The 20,356-nt window shown below is 41.5% G+C and overlaps 1 protein-coding gene across 13 annotated transcripts in view; it reads right to left on the bottom strand.

The window, feature by feature from the left end:
* Window positions 1-20,356, bottom strand: part of WNK2 (WNK lysine deficient protein kinase 2) — a 153,649-nt gene that overhangs the window by 62,920 nt on the left and 70,373 nt on the right. For 11 of the 13 annotated variants that reach the window (XM_033857809.2, XM_033857810.2, XM_073805946.1 and 8 more), the window contains 7 exons: window positions 19,943-20,236; window positions 19,340-19,389; window positions 18,392-18,560; window positions 18,189-18,305; window positions 17,634-17,804; window positions 17,318-17,363; window positions 16,684-16,803 (listed from right to left, as the gene is read on the bottom strand). In XM_033857809.2, coding sequence (XP_033713700.1) covers window positions 16,684-16,803; window positions 17,318-17,363; window positions 17,634-17,804; window positions 18,189-18,305; window positions 18,392-18,560; window positions 19,340-19,389; window positions 19,943-20,236 — 967 coding nt within the window. The remainder of the gene's footprint in view (window positions 1-16,683; window positions 16,804-17,317; window positions 17,364-17,633; window positions 17,805-18,188; window positions 18,306-18,391; window positions 18,561-19,339; window positions 19,390-19,942; window positions 20,237-20,356) is intronic. The other 2 variants (XM_073805945.1, XM_073805947.1) reach the window with 2 other exon arrangements.

The raw sequence follows: 20,356 nt of genomic DNA, 5'->3' as shown, positions 1-20,356 counted from the left end.
CAATTGGTAGAACATAGCTCAACAGTATCCCACCTAGGACCTCTCAGAGCCTCTGTGCGCTCACAGGAGTGGGAAAGTTGAGAGGAGAAAACAGGATGCAGAGTTTCCAATACTTACTTGGTCTTCGAGTCTACTTGTCTTTTTAAAAACAACAAACTTTCTCCTTTTAATAACACAAACAAAATTTACAAAACGCAAGGTTTTAAAAGCTTACCAAAAAAAATGATAGTGGGGGAGAGTGCCAGGTTCCTAAGCCCCCAGACTCACATTGCCCCTCCCCAGCATATGTAACATTAACTTTCACATTTGTTTTTCTTTAAAGCATTGCCATGCAAGTATGTGCTCTAAAACACCACAGTTGAGTTTTGCCTGATTCAGAATATTGTATCAGTGAACTCACACTGCATTTATCCTTTCCTGTCTGGCTTCTCTCTCACCATTATATCTGGGAGATTCATCCATTTGGGTGTCTGTAGACTGTTTCACTCTAGGACTCTCCCACGACTCACTAGTAATTGTGCGGCTGATGTGCTTTGGCTTGCTGCAACTTGGAGTGTGACTAATACTAACACACAACAGTGAGTGTGCCTGTGCACACTGCAAAGCTGTGCAAAGCTGCTGGGTCAAAGAAGCTTCAGCCTTCAGGAGAGGACACTAACCGGCTTCCCAAAGCAAGTGTGCCAGTTCCCCCTCCCATAGCAGCCTCTGAGCACTCCTGGGGCTTCCTACCCTCCATAGGTCATCCTGGAGAGTGTAATAGGATCTTAATATGATTTTGTCATTTGCTTTATTGTGGTAAATACACTCAACAGGAGATCTACTCCCTTAACATTTCAAGTACACAATACAGTATTGTTTTCTATAGGTGCAATGTTGTACGGCAGATCTCTAAAATGCATTCATCTTGCCTAACTGAAACTTTATACCCATTGAACAGCAACTTCCCATTTCTGCCCCCCACCCAGGATCTGCCACCCACCCTTGTACTCCGGGCTTCAATGAGTTTGACTACTCTACATACCTCATAATAAGTGGACTCGTACAGTGTTCGTCTTTTGTGATTGGCTTACTTTGCTTAGCATAATGTCCTCCAGGTTCACCCATGTAGTCACAAATGGCAGGATCTCCTTTTTTAATGCTTAATAATATTCCATTGTAAGTAAATACCACATTTTCTTTATCCATTTGTATGGTCAGGCCACTAAAGATGGCTGTTCTCTTGCTCTCTGTACATCCCCTGCCAGAACAGTGCCTGCTTCACCTACACCCTACTCACATGACTGACCTTCCCACATACTTGCTCCAGGCCCCAGCTATCAAAGAGTGGTGAGGGGGCGTGCCCTTCTGTTGGTTTCCCTAGTAACTAATAAGCCAACCTGATATAATTTCCCCTTTAACTGGCAATCTCCCCTTCCCCCTAGGAGCAAAGGCTGCCACCACGTCCTGCCCACCATGTGCCACACACGGTAGGGTGTTGCTCCAGGACCTTGCTTCAGACATGTAAGCTCCCCCATCAATTAAATCACTGATGTCTCTGTTACTGACTCTGGGCTCTTTCTCTGGTCTTAAGGCTGGGCAAGTGCAGGCCTTGTAGCCCTCCAGGGTGCAGCCCAACACCATTCATCTACTGACTGACATTTAGGTTGTTTCCATATCTTGGCTATTGTGAATAATACTGGAATGAACATGGGGGGGTGTGCAGATTTCTCTTCAAGATAGTGATTTTACTTGCTTTGGATAAATACCCAGAAGTGGGACTGCTGAATCATACGGTAGTTCTGTTTTTTCTTTTTGAGGAACCTCCATATTGTTTTCCACAGTGGCCACACCATTTTACATTCCCACCAATATGCACAGGGTTCCCATTTATCCACATCATTGCCAATGCTTCTCTTTCTGTTTTTATTTTTTTTATGATAGCCATCCTGACAGGTGGTGAGGTGGTACGTCATTGTGATTTTTATTTGCATTTTCCTGATAACTAATTAAATTGAGCACCTTTTCTTATCTTTATCTGGTTATCCTCTGTAACAACATACCTGTCCTAGCCCCTTGCCTATTCTATTGAGTTATCATTCTTTTCCTTTTGATTATAATAGTTCTTTACGTATGCTGGATGAGAACCAGCTTTTGTTGGTTATAAACATTGTAAATATCTTCTCTCACTCTGTAATTTGCCTATTTGCTCAATTCGTGGTGTCTTTTGATGAACAATAGTTCTTAATTTTAATGTAGTCAAATTTAACCAAATTTTTGCCAGTCTTTCCTTTAGAGTTTTTTTGTGAACTTTATTATGTCTACACTGGAGTCATAAAGATATTATATTCTCTTATATTACTTTGACATTCACAATCTACTTATAATGAGTTTGGTTTATGGTATAAGTTTAGAAACAAGGATGGTTTTCCCCCATATGGACAGCCTATTGCCCTTTTTTTTTTAAGAACATCCTGTCCCCATCATTTAGCAGTTAGGCTTTTCTTGTCAACAGAGCTATGGGCTTGCATCTGGGCTTTTACTCCATTGTTCAATTTGTCTATCCTTGTACCAGTATCATTTCGCGGCTGTACGTTTACGTAACTGGTCATGGCATTCAATAGAACAGTGTCCTTCCCCTGGAGAGTGTTTTGGTTTTTTCCGGCCTGTGCATTTCCACAAATACTGTATATTCAGCTTATCGATGCCCATTAGACTATTGTTAGAACTTTTAACAGGGAGACTGGGGAGAGTGGTGAGCCTGGAAAGGGCATTAAAGCTCCACGCCCTTTCCCAATGCCTTGCCTTATGTATCTCTTCGTCTGGCTGTTGATTCATATACTTTAGTATCCTTTTATAATAAATTGATGATCTAGTAAATAACATGTTTCTCTGAGTTCTGTGAGCAATTCTAGCAAATTAATCCAACCCAAGGAAGGGGTCACAGGAACCTCTGATTTATAGCCAGTCAGTCAGAAGTACGGGAAACAACCTGGACTTATGATTGGCATGCTGACTTACGAGGGCATCATTGGAAACTCCAGTTTGTAGCCAGTTGGTCAGATGCACAGATAACAACCTGGGCTTATGACCGGCATCTGAAGTGGCGGGTGGTCTAGTGGGACTGAGCCCCTTACCTGTGGAATCTGATTCTATCTCCAGGTAGAAAGTGTCAGAATTCAGTTGAATTCTCAGACACCTTGCTGGCATCTGAGAACTGCTTGTTGGTGTAGGGAAGTCCCCCTCCCCCCCCCACACACACACAAAGTTGGAATTGGGTCAAGGAACCCATTTACAATGTCCTACTCTACACTGCACTATCGAAGACCTCCAGTAGGATACTAAAAATCAGTGGTGATAACGGGTATCTTTATATTGATCTGCATCTCAAAAAGAAAGCAACATATCACCATTAAGAATATTTGCTGTGGGGCTTCCCTGGTGGCGCAGTGATTGAGAGTCCGCCTGCTGATGCAGGGGATATGGGTTCGTGCCCCGGTCCGGGAAGATCCCACATGCCGCAGAGCGGCTGGGCCCGTGAGCCATGGCCGCTGAGCCTGCGCGTCCGGAGCCTGTGCTCCGCAATGGGAGGGGCCACAGCAGTGAGAGGCCCACATACCACAAAAAAAAATAATAAATAATAATAACATTTGCTGTTGTTTTTTAAATAGATATCCTTTGTCAGATTAAACAAATTCACTTTTATACCTATGTTCCTATTATTTAAAGTCATTAATAGATGTTGACTTTTATCAAATGCTTTCCTCCATCTATTGAGATGATCACATGCTTCTTTAATCTGCCTCTGGCAACCACCATTCCACTCCCTGGTTCTATGAGCTCAACTTTTTTTTTCCCCCCAAATTCCACATACAACTGAGATCAAGAGTATTTGTCTTTCTCCGATTGGCTTATTTTACTTAGCATAATGACCTTCATTTCATCCATGTTGTCACAAATAGCAGGATTTCCTTCTTTTCGTGGCTGAATATTCCATTGTCTGTAGTTACCATGTTTTCTTTATCCATTCAACTAGTGACACTTAAATTGTTTCCATATCTTGGCTACTATGAATAATGCCGCAGTGAACACGGAGGTGCAGATATCTCTTCGAGACAGTGATTTCAGTTCCTCTGGATAAATACCCAGAAGTGGGATTGCTGGAACATATGGCAGCTCTATTTTTAAGGTATCAGGTCTTAAGTTTAAGTTTTTAATCCATTTTAAGTTGATTTTTGTGAGTGGTGTGAAATAGGGGTCCAATTTCGTTTTTCTGTGTTTGGATACCCAGTTTTCTCAGAATGATTTATTGAAGAGACTATCCTTTCACCCACTGTGTATATGTGGTGCCCTTATCATAGATTAGTTGACCATATATGCTTGGGTATACTTCTGGGCTCTCTATTCTGTTCCACTGGTCTATGTCTATTTTTTATGCTAATACCATATACTGTTTTGATTACTACAGCTTTGTAATATAGTTTGAAATCAGGAAATGATATACTTTGTTCTTTCTCAAAATTGCTTTAGTTATTTGGCTTCTTTTGTGATTCCATATGAATTCTAGAATTTTTTTTTCTATTTCTGTGAAAAATGCCATTGGAATTTTGATGGGGATTGCACTGAATCTGCAGATGGCTTTGGGTAGTATAGACATTTAATTCTTCCAATCAAAGAACATGAGATATGGTTCCATTTATTTCAGTCTCTTTCATCAATGTCTCATAGTTTTCAGTGCACAGGGCTTTTATCTCCTGGTGAAATTTAATCCTGGGTATGATGTTATTATAAATGGGACTGCTTTCTTAATTTGTTTGTTAGTTTGTTATTAGTTTATAGAAATGAAACTCATTTTTGCATATTGATTTTATATTCTGCAACTTCACTGAGTTTATTAGTTCTAACAGTTTTGTTTTTGTTTTTGTTTTTGTTTGCAGCACGCGGGTCTCTCACTGTTGTGGCCTCTCCTGTTGCGGAGCACAGGCTCCGGACGCACAGGCTCAGTGGCCATGGCTCGCAGGCCTAGCCTCTCCACAGCATGTGGATCTTACCGGACCGGGGCACGAACCCGTGTCCCCTGCATTGGCAGGCGGACTCTCAACCACTGCGCCACCAGGGAAGCCCTCTAACAGTTTTTTGATGTAGTCTTTAAGGTTTTCTATATATTAGATTATGTAATCTGCAAACAGATACAATTTTACTTCTTCCTTTCTGATTGGGATGGCTTTTCTTTTTTTTTCTTGCCTAACTGCTCTGGCTAGGGCTTCCAGGATGATGCTGAATAGAAGTAATGAGAATGTGCATCCTTGTCTTGTTCCTAAACTAAGAGCAAAAGCTTTAGCTTTTCACCATTGAGTATGATGTTAGATGTGGGCTGGTTGTATATGGCCTTTATTATGTTGATGTACATTCCTTTTACACCTTATTTGTTGAGATTTTTTTAATCATGAAAGGATGCTGAATTTTTTCAAATGCTTTTTACTGCATCTATTGAGATGATCACAAGATTTCATTTTTCATTCTGTTAATGTGTTGTATCACATTTATTGATTTGCTTATGTTGAACCATCCTTGCATCTCAGGAATAAACCCCACATGATTATGGTGTATGATTCTTTTAATGTGCTGTTGATTCAATTTGGTAGTATTTTGTTGAGAGTTTTGGCATATAGATGCAATATAGATTCATGAAGGATACTGGCCTATAATTTTCTTTTCTTGTAGTAGCCTTGTCTGGCTTTGATATCAGGGTAATGCTGGCCTAGTAAAATTAGTTTGGAAGTGTTATCTCCTCTTCAATTTTTTTGGAAGAGTTTACAAAGGAATGGTGTTAATTCTTCTTTAAATATTTGGTAGAATTCACCATTGAAGTTATCTGGTCCTGGACTTTTTCTTTGTTGGGAGATTTTTGATTACTGATTTACTCTCCCACTAGTTATAAGTCCATTCAGATTTCCTATTTCTTCATGATTCAGTCTTGGTAGGCTGTATGTTTCCAGGAATTTATCCATTTTTCTAGGTTATCCAATGTTTTGGTGTGTAGTTGTTCATGTTATTTTCTCATGATTCTTTGTATTTCTGTGGCATCAGTTGTAATGTCTCCTCTTTCAATTCTGATTTTATTTTCTTAGCCTAGCTAAAATTTTGCTGATTTTGTTTATCTTTTCAAAAAACTAGCTCTTAGTTTTGTTGATCTTTTCTATATTTTTTCTAATCTCTATTTCTGCTCTGAATTTTGTTGTTTCCTTCCTTCTGCTAACTTTGGACTAATTTTGTCCTTTTTCTAGTTCCTTGAGGTGTGAACTTAAATTGTTTATTTGAGATCTTCCTTGTTTCTTAATACAGGTTTTTATCACTATAAATTTCCTCTGAAAATTGCTTGTGCTGAATTACATAAGTTTTGGTATGCTCTGTCTCCATCTTCATTTGTATCAAGATATTTTTATTTCTTTTTCTATTTCTTTCACCCATTTGTTATTCAGAAACGGGTTGCTTAATTTCCACATATTTGTGCATTTTCCAGCTTTCCTCCTGTTATTGATTTCCAGTTTCATACCACTGTGGTTGGAAAAGATAAACTGATGTGATTTCAATCTTCTTAAATTTGTTAAGACTTGTTTTGTAATCTAACAAATGATCTATCCTTGAGAATGTTCCATGTGCACTTGAGAAGAACATGTACTCTGCTGCTGTTGGGTAGAATGTTCTGTTTACGTCTGTTACGGTCCATTTGTTCTAAGTGCCACTGAAGTCCAATATTTCCTTATGGATTTTTTGTCTGGAAAGTCTCTCCATTATTGTAAGTGAAGTACTTAAGTCCCCTACTATAAGTGCACTGCTGTCTATTTCTGCCTGAAGAGCTGTTAATATTTGCTTAATATATGTAGTTGCTCTGATATTGGGTATATATATTTACAATTGCTATATCCTCTTGATAAACTAACTGACTTCTTTATCATTATATAATGACTTTCATTGTCTCTTGTCATAGATCTTGACTTACAGCCATTTTGTCTGATATAAATGTAACTGCCCTGCTCTCTTTTGGTTTCCATCAGCCTGGAACATATGTTACCATCCTTCAGTTTCAGCATATGTATGCCATTAAAGTTGAAGTGAGTCTCTTGTAGACAGCATATAGTTTTGTCTTTTTTTTTTAATTCATACCACCACTCTATATTTTGATTAGAGAATTTAATCCATTTACATTTAAAGTAATTATTGATAAGCAAGGACTTACTATTCCATCTTCTTGTTATCTTACTGTTTCGTAGTTCCTTTCTTCCTTTCTTTCCAGCTTCCTTTGTGATTTGATCATTTTCTGTAATGGTACACTTTGTTTCTTTTACCTTTTATGTATAGGTATTTACTTTGTGATTACCATGAAGCTTACAATAAAAATATAGTTAAAACAGCCTATATACTTACCTTTACCAGTGAATTTTTTACTTTCTTGTGTTTTCATGAGGCAGGTACAGTGGTGATGAACTCCCTCAACTTTTGTTTGTTTGGGAAAGTATTTATTTCTCCTTCATTGCCAGTTAAAGTAGTATTCTTGGTCACCAGGGTTTTTCTTCAGCACTTGGAATATATCACTCCACTCTCTCCTGCCCCACAAGGTTTCTTCTGAGAAACCTGCTAAAAGCCTTTTTTCATATAAAACGAGGTTTTTTTTTTTTCCCTCCTGCTGCTTTCAAAATTCTTTGATTTTTATAGCTTTATTGTAACGTATCTTGGTAAAGCCCTCTTTAAGTTAAATCTATATGGGGACTTAAGATATTCACGTACCTGGACGTACATGATATCTTCCTAAATTTGGGAATTTCTTAAAATAAGCTATCTGCACTTTCTTTCTCTCTCCTCTCCTGGGACTCCCACAATGCAAATATTACTTACTTGATGGAGCACCATAATTCACACAGGCTTTCTTTACTTTTTTTCATTCCTCTTTCTTTTTTCTTCTATGACTGGATAATTTCAAATGACCCATCTTCAAGTTCACAGATTCTGTCTTCTGCTTGATCAAGTCTGCTGTTGATGCTCTCTACTGCATTTTTTTTTTTTTAATCTCATTCACTGTATTTCTTCAGCTCCAGAATTTCTGTTTTGGTCTTCTTATGATTTCTATTTCTCTGCTGAACTTCTCATTTTGTTTGTGTATTGTTTTCCTAATTTTGTCGTGTTGTCTACATGTGTTTTCTTGTTGCACACCAAGTTTCCTTAAAACAAGTTTGAATTCTATGACAATTCATAGATCTTCAATTCTTTGGGGTCAGTTACTAGAAAATTATTCTGTGCCTTTTGGTGGTGTCATATTTCCTTGCTTTTTCATGCTTCTTGTAACTTCGTATTGATATCTGTGTATCTGAAGGAGCAGTCATCTCTTCTAGAACTTACAAACTGATTTTGGTGGGGAAGACCTTCACATGCCAGTGGGTGCAGGGACACTGGCTGGGTGGGGTATATTGATTACAGGTACAGGGCAGGCCCAGCAGTGTAGTCTCTGTGTGGTTCCATCCAGCTGAGGTGAGCACTAGCAAAGATGGCAGGGGTCCTCAACTGCAGGTGGCTGCAGTGGCTGTGGAGGCTGTTGGGATCTACAGTGGTAAAAGTTTCTGAACACCTCCTGATCTCTTTTTCTCCCATGGGGATTTTGTTGTTGAGGGGATACCTCTTGGCACTGGGCCCAGCTTGTGGGCACCCTCCTGGCAGTGGTAGCACTGGTGTTTGATGTATAGGTGCCGATGGCACAGAGACAAAGCAGAGGTCTGGAGTGCAGGCACTCACAGAGCAATGATGGCTCCAGGTTCTGGGGTGCCGGCTAGCACACAATGGTGGTGGCTCTAGTGTCTCAGGTGCAGAAGTGTGGTAGCTTATGGTAGCTACCATGGAGCTGGTATCGGAAGCATGGGTGCAACAGCAATAGCCAGGCTTCTGGGGTCTGGGGTATGCACAGGGTTGGGGGAGGCAGCTGGCAGCCCTGGTCCCAGGGCAGCAAGAGAGAAGCTCCTTCCAGGGGAGGGGGAAATAAGGTGCAGCAGCATCTCCCTCCCTGGGCTGTTTCGTGGTGGTGATGGCTGTTGGTTACCTCGATGGTGAAAGCTCCCAATGGCCTCTGTGGAGTACACAACTGGGGCCCATGCCAGCTAACACTACAGGGTCCTCTGCCGTGAAAGCTGTGGGGAGCCCACAGCTGCTATGGGGGCTGTTTAGGTCCTTAGCAGCAAAGGCTAATGGGGCCTCCATAGAGCAGGCCACTGGGGACCACAATGGCACTGGCAATGTGGCTGATACAGATACCTTTTGGTTTGTAAAATTTTTGCCTTTTGGTTTGTAAAAATTCTCCCCCATCCACCCATTCCCCATGAGTGTGAAAGTTATCTACTATTTTACAACTCTTACAAGGGTATTCTATAGACTACAATATACATTCTTGATTTCGACCCTCTTCCCCTACAGTGCAAGAACCCAGGAGCCCTATGAGTACAATTCCCTCCCCCTGATAAATATGCCCTTATTTTCATGTATTTTAACACAACAAATATATTTCAAATCTCATAAGACATTATGTTTTTATACAGTCGACATTCCTTTAGACCTGCCAATGTGTTTATAATTCCATTACTTTTATTCCTTCCTGTATTTCTGACCTTCCATCTGGGGTCACTGTTGTTTTGCCTAAAAATATCCCCCCTGGTATATCTTTGTTTGAAATATGCAGGTGATAAATCCCTTTAGTCTTCATTTCATATTATGTAGGACGATACCACCAGGTAGAGATTCAAGGTTTATGCTTATTTTCTTTAGCACTTTGAGGATAGCAGTATTCCTTAGTCTACTGGCAAACACTGTATCTAGTGAGATGGGAGCTGTCCAAATCAGTACCTGCTCTTTCCTCTAGCATCCTTTAAATTCTTTGGTCTGCCTTTGGTATTCAGTACTTTAACTATAATATATATAAGTGTAGTTTTTCTCTCAGAGTTTGGAGGGCTTCTTGAATTTGTGTCTTAATGCCTTTCAATTCTCTGCATTACCTCCTAAAACTTGATTTTGTCTCATTCTTCTACTTTCTGGGACTTGAATTATATATGTTTAACTATCTCATAGTAACCCCTACATTCCTTAGCTCCTCTTTTGTTTTTCATCAGTTTTGATATCATTATTCTACTTTAAGTATTTTCTTTTAAGTTACCTTTCAGTTTGCTAATTCTCTCTCCAGCAGTGTACAAACTATCCAGTGAGGTCTTAATCTTAACTACTGTAACTTTCAGCTCCAGAATTTCCATTTGAGTTTGTTTTTGAAGGGTGAATTTTTTGGTTTGGTTTTTTTGGTACACTTTCCAATTCTCTGCCAAAAGTTTCACTCTAGTCATTTATTTATTTTAACACTAAGTAAGCAGTTATCTGTCTGGTAACTCCACTATCTGGAGCCCCTGAGAGTTAGCTTTCTTTGTAACTGTTGTTTGGTTTTTAACCACTATGTTGAAGTATAATTGACATGCAATGAATTGTACATATTTATAGTGTAGAGTTTGTAAGTATTGACACAGGCATATAAGCAAAACTTTCACCACCATCAATATAATGTACATGTCCATCATTCTCCCAACTATTTCTTCATGAACCTTGTAATCTATACCTCCCTTCCTTTCCTACCACAACCTCATTCCCAGACAACCACTCGTCTGTTTTCCATCCCTATAAATTAGTCTGCATTTTCTAGCCTTTTACATAAATGCAATCATGTAGCATGCATTATTTTTTTGTTTGGCATCTTTCACTGACGTATTCTGAGAATCACCCATACTATAATGAATGTCAGTTGTTCATTCCTTTCTATTGCAGAGTAGTGTTATACGGTATGGATAAATCACAATATGTTTTTCTGTTCATGTGAGCTATTGCTACGTTCCGGCTATTATAAATAAAGCTGCTATGAACATGCTGTGTAAGTGTTTGTATGGACATCTGCTTTCATTTCTCTTGGATACGTACCAAGGAGCAGAATAACTAGATCCTATGGCACTTGTATGTTTATTTTTAAAAGACATTACCAAATTGTTTTCCAAGGTTCTCCAGCTGTTTTCCATTTTATACAGTGTATAAGAGTTTCAATTCCCCCACATCCTCAGCAACACTTGGTCTTTTAAATTTTAGCTATTTTAATAGGTGTGTAGTGGTATCCTCTTGCGATTTTAATTTGCAGCTTCTTACTGAATAATTACCTTTTCATATACTTATTTGGCACCCACAAATCTTAGGTGAAGTGTCTGTTCAAATATTTTTGTTAGCTTGTTTATTTTCTTCTCACTGCATTTTGAGAGTTCCTCATATTATCTGGACACAAGTCCTTTATTGCATATATGGTTAACAAATATTTTCACCTAGTCTCTGGTTTCTCTTTTCATTCCCTTGCTGTTTCTCAAAGAGTAGACATTTTGAATTTGATTCATTTACCAATTTTTTTCTTCTGCAGATCATGCTTTGGTGCTATATCTAAGAAATCTCTATCTAACCCAAGGTCACACAAACATTCTCCTGTGTATCCTACTATAAGTTTCATTGTTTTCAGTTTTACATTTAGGTTTACATTCCATTTTGAGTTGATTTTTGTATATAGTGTTAAGTATGGATATTCATTTTTCACATATGAACGATCAATAGTCCTAAGACTGAAAAGATTGTCCTCTCTTCACTGAATGTTCTTTGAAATGTTTATAAAAAATTAAGTGTCTCTATGTGTTTGGGTCTATTTCTGGACTCTATTTTATTCCATTGATCTATTTATCTGTATTTATACCAATACCACACAGTCTTGATCACTATGGTTTTATAATAATTCCTGAAATCAGCTAGTGTTAGCATTCCAATCTACTTCTCTTATTTCCAAATTCCAATGGCTTTTACATTTTCATAGGGTTGGCTTTTCAATTGCTAGAAAAACACTTCTGGGATTCTTGTGGCAGCTGCATAAAATTTATTGATTAACTGAGAAAGAATTAACTCTGTAACAATACTGTGTCTTCTGACCCATGAATAGGGTACTTCTTTAGGTCTTCTTTGGTTTCCACCCACATTGTTTTGTAGTTCTCACTGCACAGGTCTTACATATACCTTATCAGGTTTAACCCTATGTAGTTCATATAGAGTTTGCTAAGGATGTTTATAGCTGTTGAATTTTGTGAAATTCCTTTTCTGCATTTATTGAGATAATCTTATGAATTGTCTTTCCTATCAATAAGGTAAATTACATTTCTTTCCTATTTCCTATAGTTTTTTGGACATATGGAATACAGTTGTAGTAACTGTATTAATGTGCTTGTCTGCTAATTCTTACAACTGTGTCAGCTATGGGTTCATTAGAATGAGGAATTTTTCTCATATTGTCCTGCCTGGTAATTTTGATTGGATACCAGACAATGTAAAATTTGCCTTCTTGGGTGCTGTATGAATTTGTATTCCTAGAAACATTCTTTGTTGTGGGATGCAGTTAAGCTACTGTGGCTTGATATTTTCAGATCCTGTTCTTAAGTCTAGGGCTAATTATTCCCCACAACTGAGGCAAGGCCCTTTTCAGTACTCTACCCAATGTCCCTTGAATTATAAGTCCTTCCAGCTAACTGGTAGGAACAGACATTCTGGTCCATATGAGCTTTAGTACCATTCCCTCTAATCCTTTGGGGGTGCTTCATTTCCTGGCATTGGCTAGTTTCCTCACATACATTACTCTGCAAAATAATCAAGGGGAATCCTCTGTCAATCCACAGACTTTTCTCTTTGTGCTGCTCTCTCCTCTCCAGAACTCTACCCAGCCAACTCTTGCCCTCGGGCTTTCTCAGACTCTCAGGTCAGTCTCCTCACCACAGGTAGTCCGCTGAGCTCTACCTGGGTCCCTCCCTCCATGCTCTGGGATGTGAAAACTTTCTCAGTGCAGTCAGCTGAAATGATCATAGATTTTTTCAGGGATCAATGTCCTTCACTGCCTTATGTTCAAAGTCTTAAAAAACATTCTTTCATATATTTTGCATGCTTTTTTAGTTGTTTTGAGGGAAAATAAATCCAGTGCCTATTATCCATCTTGGCCAAAGTAGAAGTCTGAGGGTCTCTTTTATTGTCTGTTGTTGCTGCTGCTTTCCTTTCATGCTATCTTGCCTCATTATCAACATATATAACATATATATATTTTTTTCACTTTTTAAATTATCATACAGTAAAATGGAGTTTTTCTTTAGGTGTAGAGTTCTGAGAACTTTAGCACCATATATCCATAGAATTATTACCATAATCAATACAGAACAATTCAGTCACCCCAAAACAATGTGATTGGTTTATCCCTTTATACTCACATTCTCCCCCTACCTCTGACTCCATGCAAACACTGATCTGTTCTCTATCTATAGTTTTTTTGAGAATGTCATTATAAATGGGATTATACAGTATGTAGCCTTTTGAGACTGGCTTCTTTCACTCAGTAAGCCTTTGGGGTTCACTCATACTGTTGCATGTGTCAATAGTTGTTTCTTTTTCAAAGCACCATAGTTTGTTTTTCCATTCACCCACTGCAGGATATTTGGGTTGTTTCCAGTTTGGGCAATTAGGCAACTGAACTGCTATAACCACTTATATATGTGTTTACTGAACATGATTTTTTATTTCTCCTGGATAAATACTGAGGATTGAAATTGTTGTCATATACTAAGTATATCTTTTATTTTTAAAATGCCCAACTATTTTCCAGAATAGCTATACCATTTTGCATTCCCTCTAACATGAGAGATCCAGTTGCTCCACATCCACACCAAAACTTAGTATTGTTAGCTTAGCCATTCTCACAAGTGCGTGGTGATCCTTCACTATGGCTTTTATTTGCATTTCCCTGGTAGTCAATGACATTAATTTTTTTTAATGTGCCTAACTGCTATCCTTATGTTCTCTTTAAGGAAGTGTCTATTCAAGTCCATTGTCCATTTTTTAGTTGAGTTCTTTGTTTCCTTACTGATGAGTTTTGAGAATTCTTTATATATTTCAGGAACAAATACTATGCTGAATATGTAATTTGCAATTATTTTCTCCCAGTCTGCAGATTGTCTTTTCATTCTCTTAACAGTCGTTTTCACAGAGCAAAAGAGTTTTATTTTGATGATGTCTGATTTATCCATTTTCTTCTTTTATGGGTTATGCTTTTGGTGTTAGATCTAACGACTCCCTGGCTCAGGTCACAAAAGTTTTTCTCCAATGTTTTTTTCTAAAAGTTATAGTTTTACATTTTATATTTGGATATAAAATGAAATTTGAGTTAATTATTATATAAGATGTCAGGCATAGGTCAAGGTTCAATTATTGCATATGTATAAGCAACTAGTCCAACACCATTTATTGAAAAGACTATCCTTTCTACATAGAATTGCTTTTGCATCTTTGCCAAAAAATCAAATGGCCGTATTTCTATGGATCTATTTCTGGGCTTTCTATTCTTTTCCACTTATCTATGTGCCAATCCCTTTGCCAATACTGAGCTTTCTGGATTACTGTAACATTAAAATAAGCCTTAATACTGAGTAGTGTGATGCCTCCAACTTCATTCTCCTTTTTCAAAACTGCTTTAGCTATTTAAATTACCTTTGTACTTCCATATAAATTTTAGAGTCAGAGTGCCTATATCTGCAAAAATGATCCTGTTTGAATTTTTATTGGTATTGCATTAAATCTATATATCACTTCGGGAAGAACTGACATTTTTACTATGTTGAGTCTTCCAATCCATAAACATAGAATGTTTCTCCATTTATTTAGGTCATCTCTAATCCATTTCATCAATATTTTATAGTTTTCACCATACAGATTCTGTATATGTTCTGTTACATTTATAGCTATTATCTTTTTTTTTGAGCCACTGTAAATAGTATTCTTTCAAAATTTTAGTTTTTAATTGTTCACTGTCAGCATAGAAATATAGTTATTTTTGTTGTTGATTATATATCCTGTGATCTTGCTAAACTCTCTTACTTGTTCTAAGAGTTGTTTGTTGTTAAGAATGCTTGTGATTTTTTCCACATAAAATCATATTAGCTGCAGAGACAGTTTTATTTCTTCCTTTTCAATCCACATGCCTTTTATTTCTGTTTCTTGCCCATCTGGAATCTAAGATTTCTAGTGTGATGTTGAATAGGAATAGAGAGAGTGGACATCTATGCCTTGATCTCAATCTCTGGGAAAACACATTTAGCTTTTCACCACTAAATATGATGCTAGCTGTCAGTTTTCTGAAGATGCCCTTTATCAGGTTGAGGATGTTCCCTTTTATCGCTAGTTTGCTGAGCATTTTTATCATAAATGGATGCTGTATTTTGTCAAATACTTTTTCTGTATCAACTGATATGATCATGTATCTTTCCCTTTGTAGAGAAAGGAAATTCCCATTGACATTATATGGTGAATTAATTGATTTTTGAATATTGCCTTCCCAGGATATACTCCACTTTGTTATGGCATATTACTTTTTTTATAAATTTCTAGATTTGACTTTTTGATGTGTTATTGAGTGTTTTTTCCCCCTCTATATCCTTGAAAGATTAGCATCTGTCACTCTTTTTTTGTACTGCCTTTGTGTGGTTTTGATATAAGGGTGACGCTGGCTTCATAAAATTATTTGAGAAGTGTTCCTTCCTCTTCCATTTTCTGGATGAGACTATATAGAATTGGTGTTATTTCCTTTATTAAATGTTTGATAGAATTCACCAGTGAAACTATCTGGGCCTAGAAAATTCCTTTGGGAGATTTTTTTGATGCAAATTCAATCTTGTTAATAGGAGTATTCAGGTTATCTATTCCACCTTGGATGAGTTTTAGTAGTTTGTGGCTTTCAGAATTAGTCTGTTTCATCTAAGTTGTCAAATTTATGTGTGCAGGTTTGTTCATAGTATTCCATGACTAGTATCCTTTTACGCAAGACCTGTAATGGTCTCCTTTTTTATTCCTGATATTGGTATTTTGTGTCTTTTTCTTTGTCAGTCTTACAAGAAGTTAATCATTTTATTAATTCTTTTCAAAGAATCAGTTTTTGGTTCCATTGTTTTTATTATTGTTTTTGTCTCAAATTTCATTGATTTCTGCTCTTTATTTCCTTCCTTCTGCTCGCTTTGGATTTTGTTCTAGTTTTCCTAATTTCTCAAAATGAAAGCTTGGGATACTGATTTGAGATCTCTTTCTTCCTCTAATCATTTAGTGCTATAAATTTCCCTTTAATTACTGTTTTAGCTGCATCCCACATATTTTAATATGTTGTATTTTCATTCTTGTTCATATCAAAATGTTTTCTGATTTTCCTTGAGACTTCTTCCCACAACAATACTGGTAAGAAAGGGCAAGCGCAGAGCCCTTTCAGCACACACCTGTGCAGCCCATGTGCCTCACCTGCACTGTGAAGGTAACTGGCAGGCCCAAGCCTAAGTGCCACCTTGACTTGGCTCATTTGGTGGAAAACTAGGACAGGGATACAGACAAGGACACAGCACCACAGACTGCTCTGCATTTTGGGGCAACAGTGCAGGGTGAGGCCCTTGCACTTTGCTGGGCACACAGCACCTGCTGGCAAAACATGAACACAGGTAAAGCCAGGCTGAGGACAATGAGGTGATGTGGAGCAATACACAGGAGGCACACCTAATTATCAAGGAGGAAGATTTGAGGGGTTCTGGCTGCTCATACCTTGGCTGGTGTCTGGCTGCAGGGAGCTCAGAGGAAGTGGGGGTGAAGATTCGGGGGCCTCTGCTGCTGGATGCTCAGCCACTGGACAGATGATAAACCACCTCTTCCCAGTGTGAAGGACTAAGAGGCAGGGCAAAAACAGCTGGTGAGAGTGAGCAGGTTTCTCCCAAGGCTGGCATGACCCCTCCCCACCAGCACCAGACCTGCCGTATGGGGATTTGGGGAACTCCTCTCACACCAGTGGGGAGGATGTGCAACCCACTCAGGGGGTCCTCACTGGCAGAGGCTCTCACAAGTCCCCCCAGCACAGGCTTATGTCCCAGGATACCTGTGGTGCATCACTGAAGGGGTAATGCTGGCTGGGGGACCAGCAGACAGCAGCGAGTCCACACAATGCTCCGTCCCAACCCAGGCCAGATATGGCTTCTCAGACAGGGCAGCTGTCCCCCAATGGGGGCATGCTCACCACACACTCCAGCACTCCCCCCCCGTGTGGTAGTCAAAACCCCTTACAATATGCTCATTGTGGGACTCTTATCAAATGCCTGCTGGAAGGCAGAGAAGGGACAATGACAGATATGCCTCCTCCAAATGCATGTCTGATTGGCAGGTGTAGCCTTGAAAGGAGACATACCATTTTGCTGATACACCGGGGCATTCGCTTGGGGTTGGCGACTCTCCTGAAGGAGGTAAAGGATCAGAACTCAGCAGACTGCGTGGAACAAGAACTTCCTTCAGAGCACAGCACTGCCTCAAATCATCTGAGGGGCCTCAGGAGCTTGGACATTTCTAACTGAACTGAAGGCGCCCACCCTCCCAGCCACCTCACCCAACACTGCATGGCCTACAGGCTCCTCCAGCAGGCGACATCACAGTGTTGTACTCACAGAGCCTGGAGCTGGGGGATAAGCAGGCCCAGACCCTCCTGGGACCTCTTACCCGGGACTTACCTCCCCAGAACCCAGGCCACAGGTGCTGAGGTGCGGCGGGCTCACCCCAGGGTCAGAGCCACGGTCCACATCCGTGTCCTCACTGAGCATGTCCTCTGCCTTGTCCATGACGTCCTTCATCTGCTCAATGAATGTCTCCCGCTCAGCCTGCAGGATGAAGTCGTGCTCTACCTGCAACAGCGCATGCAACCCTGCTGGTAGGGATGTACCTCGGGCCACTGGCCACACTGGGTCTTCACTGATTGATTTGCTTGACTTCTACTCTGGACTAAACCCAAGAGGGGAGACACAGCCAGGGAGCCCAGTTCCCAACATCAGGGCTGCACGGTTCAGCAAGAGAAGCCACAGCTTGAGAAGCAGGCCCTCCAGGTGATGGGCCAGTGCTGCCCACAAGAGGCAGCCACCTGCAGAGGCGGGAGGACAGGTAAGGCTGGCAACCAATATTCTCCTCAGTGGGGTTGGCAGGCATGCACCCAAAGGACACAGGGAGACAGCCTCACAGTCCCAGGGGAAGGGCCACTGACTCATCTGACCAGGCAGGACACCTAGCCTCACCATGTAGGTAGCAATCTCGTCAGGTGCATCCCCATCCAGGTCGAACTTGAACGTCACCATCTTATGGTTGTGGGTCTCCAGCTGGCACTCCACCATCTTGTCACCCGTGTTGCACACCTACAGGACACTGAGGCAGTGAGACCAGGGAGGAGGCCGTGCCTAGCCAGCCCTGTCTTGCCGGCCCGTTCTGCCTGGCTACTCACATTCAGGATGGTCAGCCGGGGCCGGCTGGCTCTCTCCTGGCGGGAGCGTGCACGCGTGGACCTGCGGTGATGTTTCCGAGCGGCCTTGCCTTCCAGCTTCCCCCCACCAAATGCACCTTCACAGCTGTCACTCATCTCTCTTCCAGAAGTGACGTCAGAACCTCCGTAGCTACGCAAAAACCAAGAATGTTACAGTACCCAAGGGAAGGGCCTGCAAGCCTGCCTCACGTGGAAACTTGGCTTTTCGGGAAACAGCCAGAAGATTGACTGTCTGGGTGTGCTCACCTGGAAAACCTAGAGAGTCTAACGCTGGCCATGCCCAGGAGAGAGATCCCTTCTCCCCCTGTAACATCTGTCCCAGGCAGTGTTGGAGTCGTAGAGAACACATGGCCTTTCTGACCCAGGACCTAAGTCCTCTCAGCTCCTGGCCTGTGAATCAGGCTTATTCGGCTTACAGTAAATGTCAGGATTAAGACACAATCCTCCCCCGTGCCTCGGTTCCCCCATCTGTTCAACAGCAAGGGGAACACGCCAGCCAGATGCAGCTGTTGTAGGATTTGAGGAGACTTTGCGGAACACCAAGTTTGGTGCTGGCATTACCAGAAGGGTGGGACACAGGGTCACTTCCTGTAACCAGTTCCCTCCCCAAATGCAACATTCTCCGTGCCTGAGGTGCTGGGAGACCCAGGATGTGGGCTGGACTCTGCCCTGCCCTCCAGGCCTCCCCACGGTCCCCAGACCTGCTGACTCTCTGTCCGCAGCCTCTCCCTTCTAGAAGGTCCTCGGCATTGCAGACCAGCACAAGGACCCAGAACACAACTGACTACCAAATTTCAACAAGCACTGACAAAGACCCCACAGGAGCTACCTGAAGCTCCACCACGTCAGACTTGGAAATGAGCGACATTGTTAGAAGCCCTGACACATGAGGGCAAAGTGTGCCATTACCTCTCACAGCTCTGAGGGAGGCTTGGCTGCTTGTCCTGCGAGGCCTGCTCCTGAAATAAAACCATGGAAAGGAGGACAGGTCACATCCATTCCCCCGCGACACAGACGCATCAGTCTGCTGTCTCCCCACCTCCACAGCCCAGCCCGCCACCCGCCTCCTTCTGACTGCAGCAAGCAAACCACGCAGGGTGGCAGGAGTGAGGGGTTTTATGTTAACGCTTGGAGCCAAGCAGATTTCTAAAAGCTGGGGCCACCCCCTTTCCAAACACGCTAACCCACTTTGATCATCCCCATGAGGGAGCACATGGCCCAGGAAGAATTGTCACAGGCCTTCCCATCGCCTCCAAAGAAAAGCACTCTGAATCCATGTGTAAAAATCACGGTCTCCAGCTGGATGTGTCATTAAAGAAAGTGTGACATCCAGGGACAGCAGAGGAAGATAAGAACAGCACCCATGGTGTCCCTGAGTACATGCTTCCACCTTCCCAAGGGCATCCCCGACTTCTAGGGCTGAGACCCAAGGTCATGGCACAGGAGGGCTGCCGTGGTGCTGGGATCAGGGTGACGGAATGGGGGCTAAGCCCCAAGGGGAGGGCCACACACCTCCGGGGGCAGCTCCACTGTCAGCTGAACGGCTGGGCAGGGACCAGTGATCCCAGGACCGCTGGGCAGTGGCAGGTTAGCAGGTGGCAGGAGCGCAGTGGTCTGGACAGGCAAGCTCTGAGCAGCTGCCATCACTGTGGGGGCCAGGGAGCCGGGGAGCTGAGGCAGGAGCTCAGGGGCAGTAGGCGGCAGCACTTCTGGCAGAGGTGGGGAGAGAACGGCAGCAGGCGCAGGCACTGTGGGGACCTGGGTGGTGACATCCACGGCATATGGAGGCGGGTGGCCAAGCAGGATCTGGGGGCACAGAGGACAGGGATGCAAATTGGGGTGCGGGCCATGGCATTTCCTGAGGGTCCCGGACCAAAGCAGGCACTTCCACCATCCAGGCAGGTGAGCAGGAAATGCAGATATCCC

Source organism: Tursiops truncatus, chromosome 6, assembly GCF_011762595.2.
Source record: "Tursiops truncatus isolate mTurTru1 chromosome 6, mTurTru1.mat.Y, whole genome shotgun sequence".
Taxonomy (NCBI): domain Eukaryota; kingdom Metazoa; phylum Chordata; class Mammalia; order Artiodactyla; family Delphinidae; genus Tursiops; species Tursiops truncatus.
Note: the sequence above shows the minus strand (reverse complement) of the source record. Positions and strands in the feature narration are given on the sequence as shown.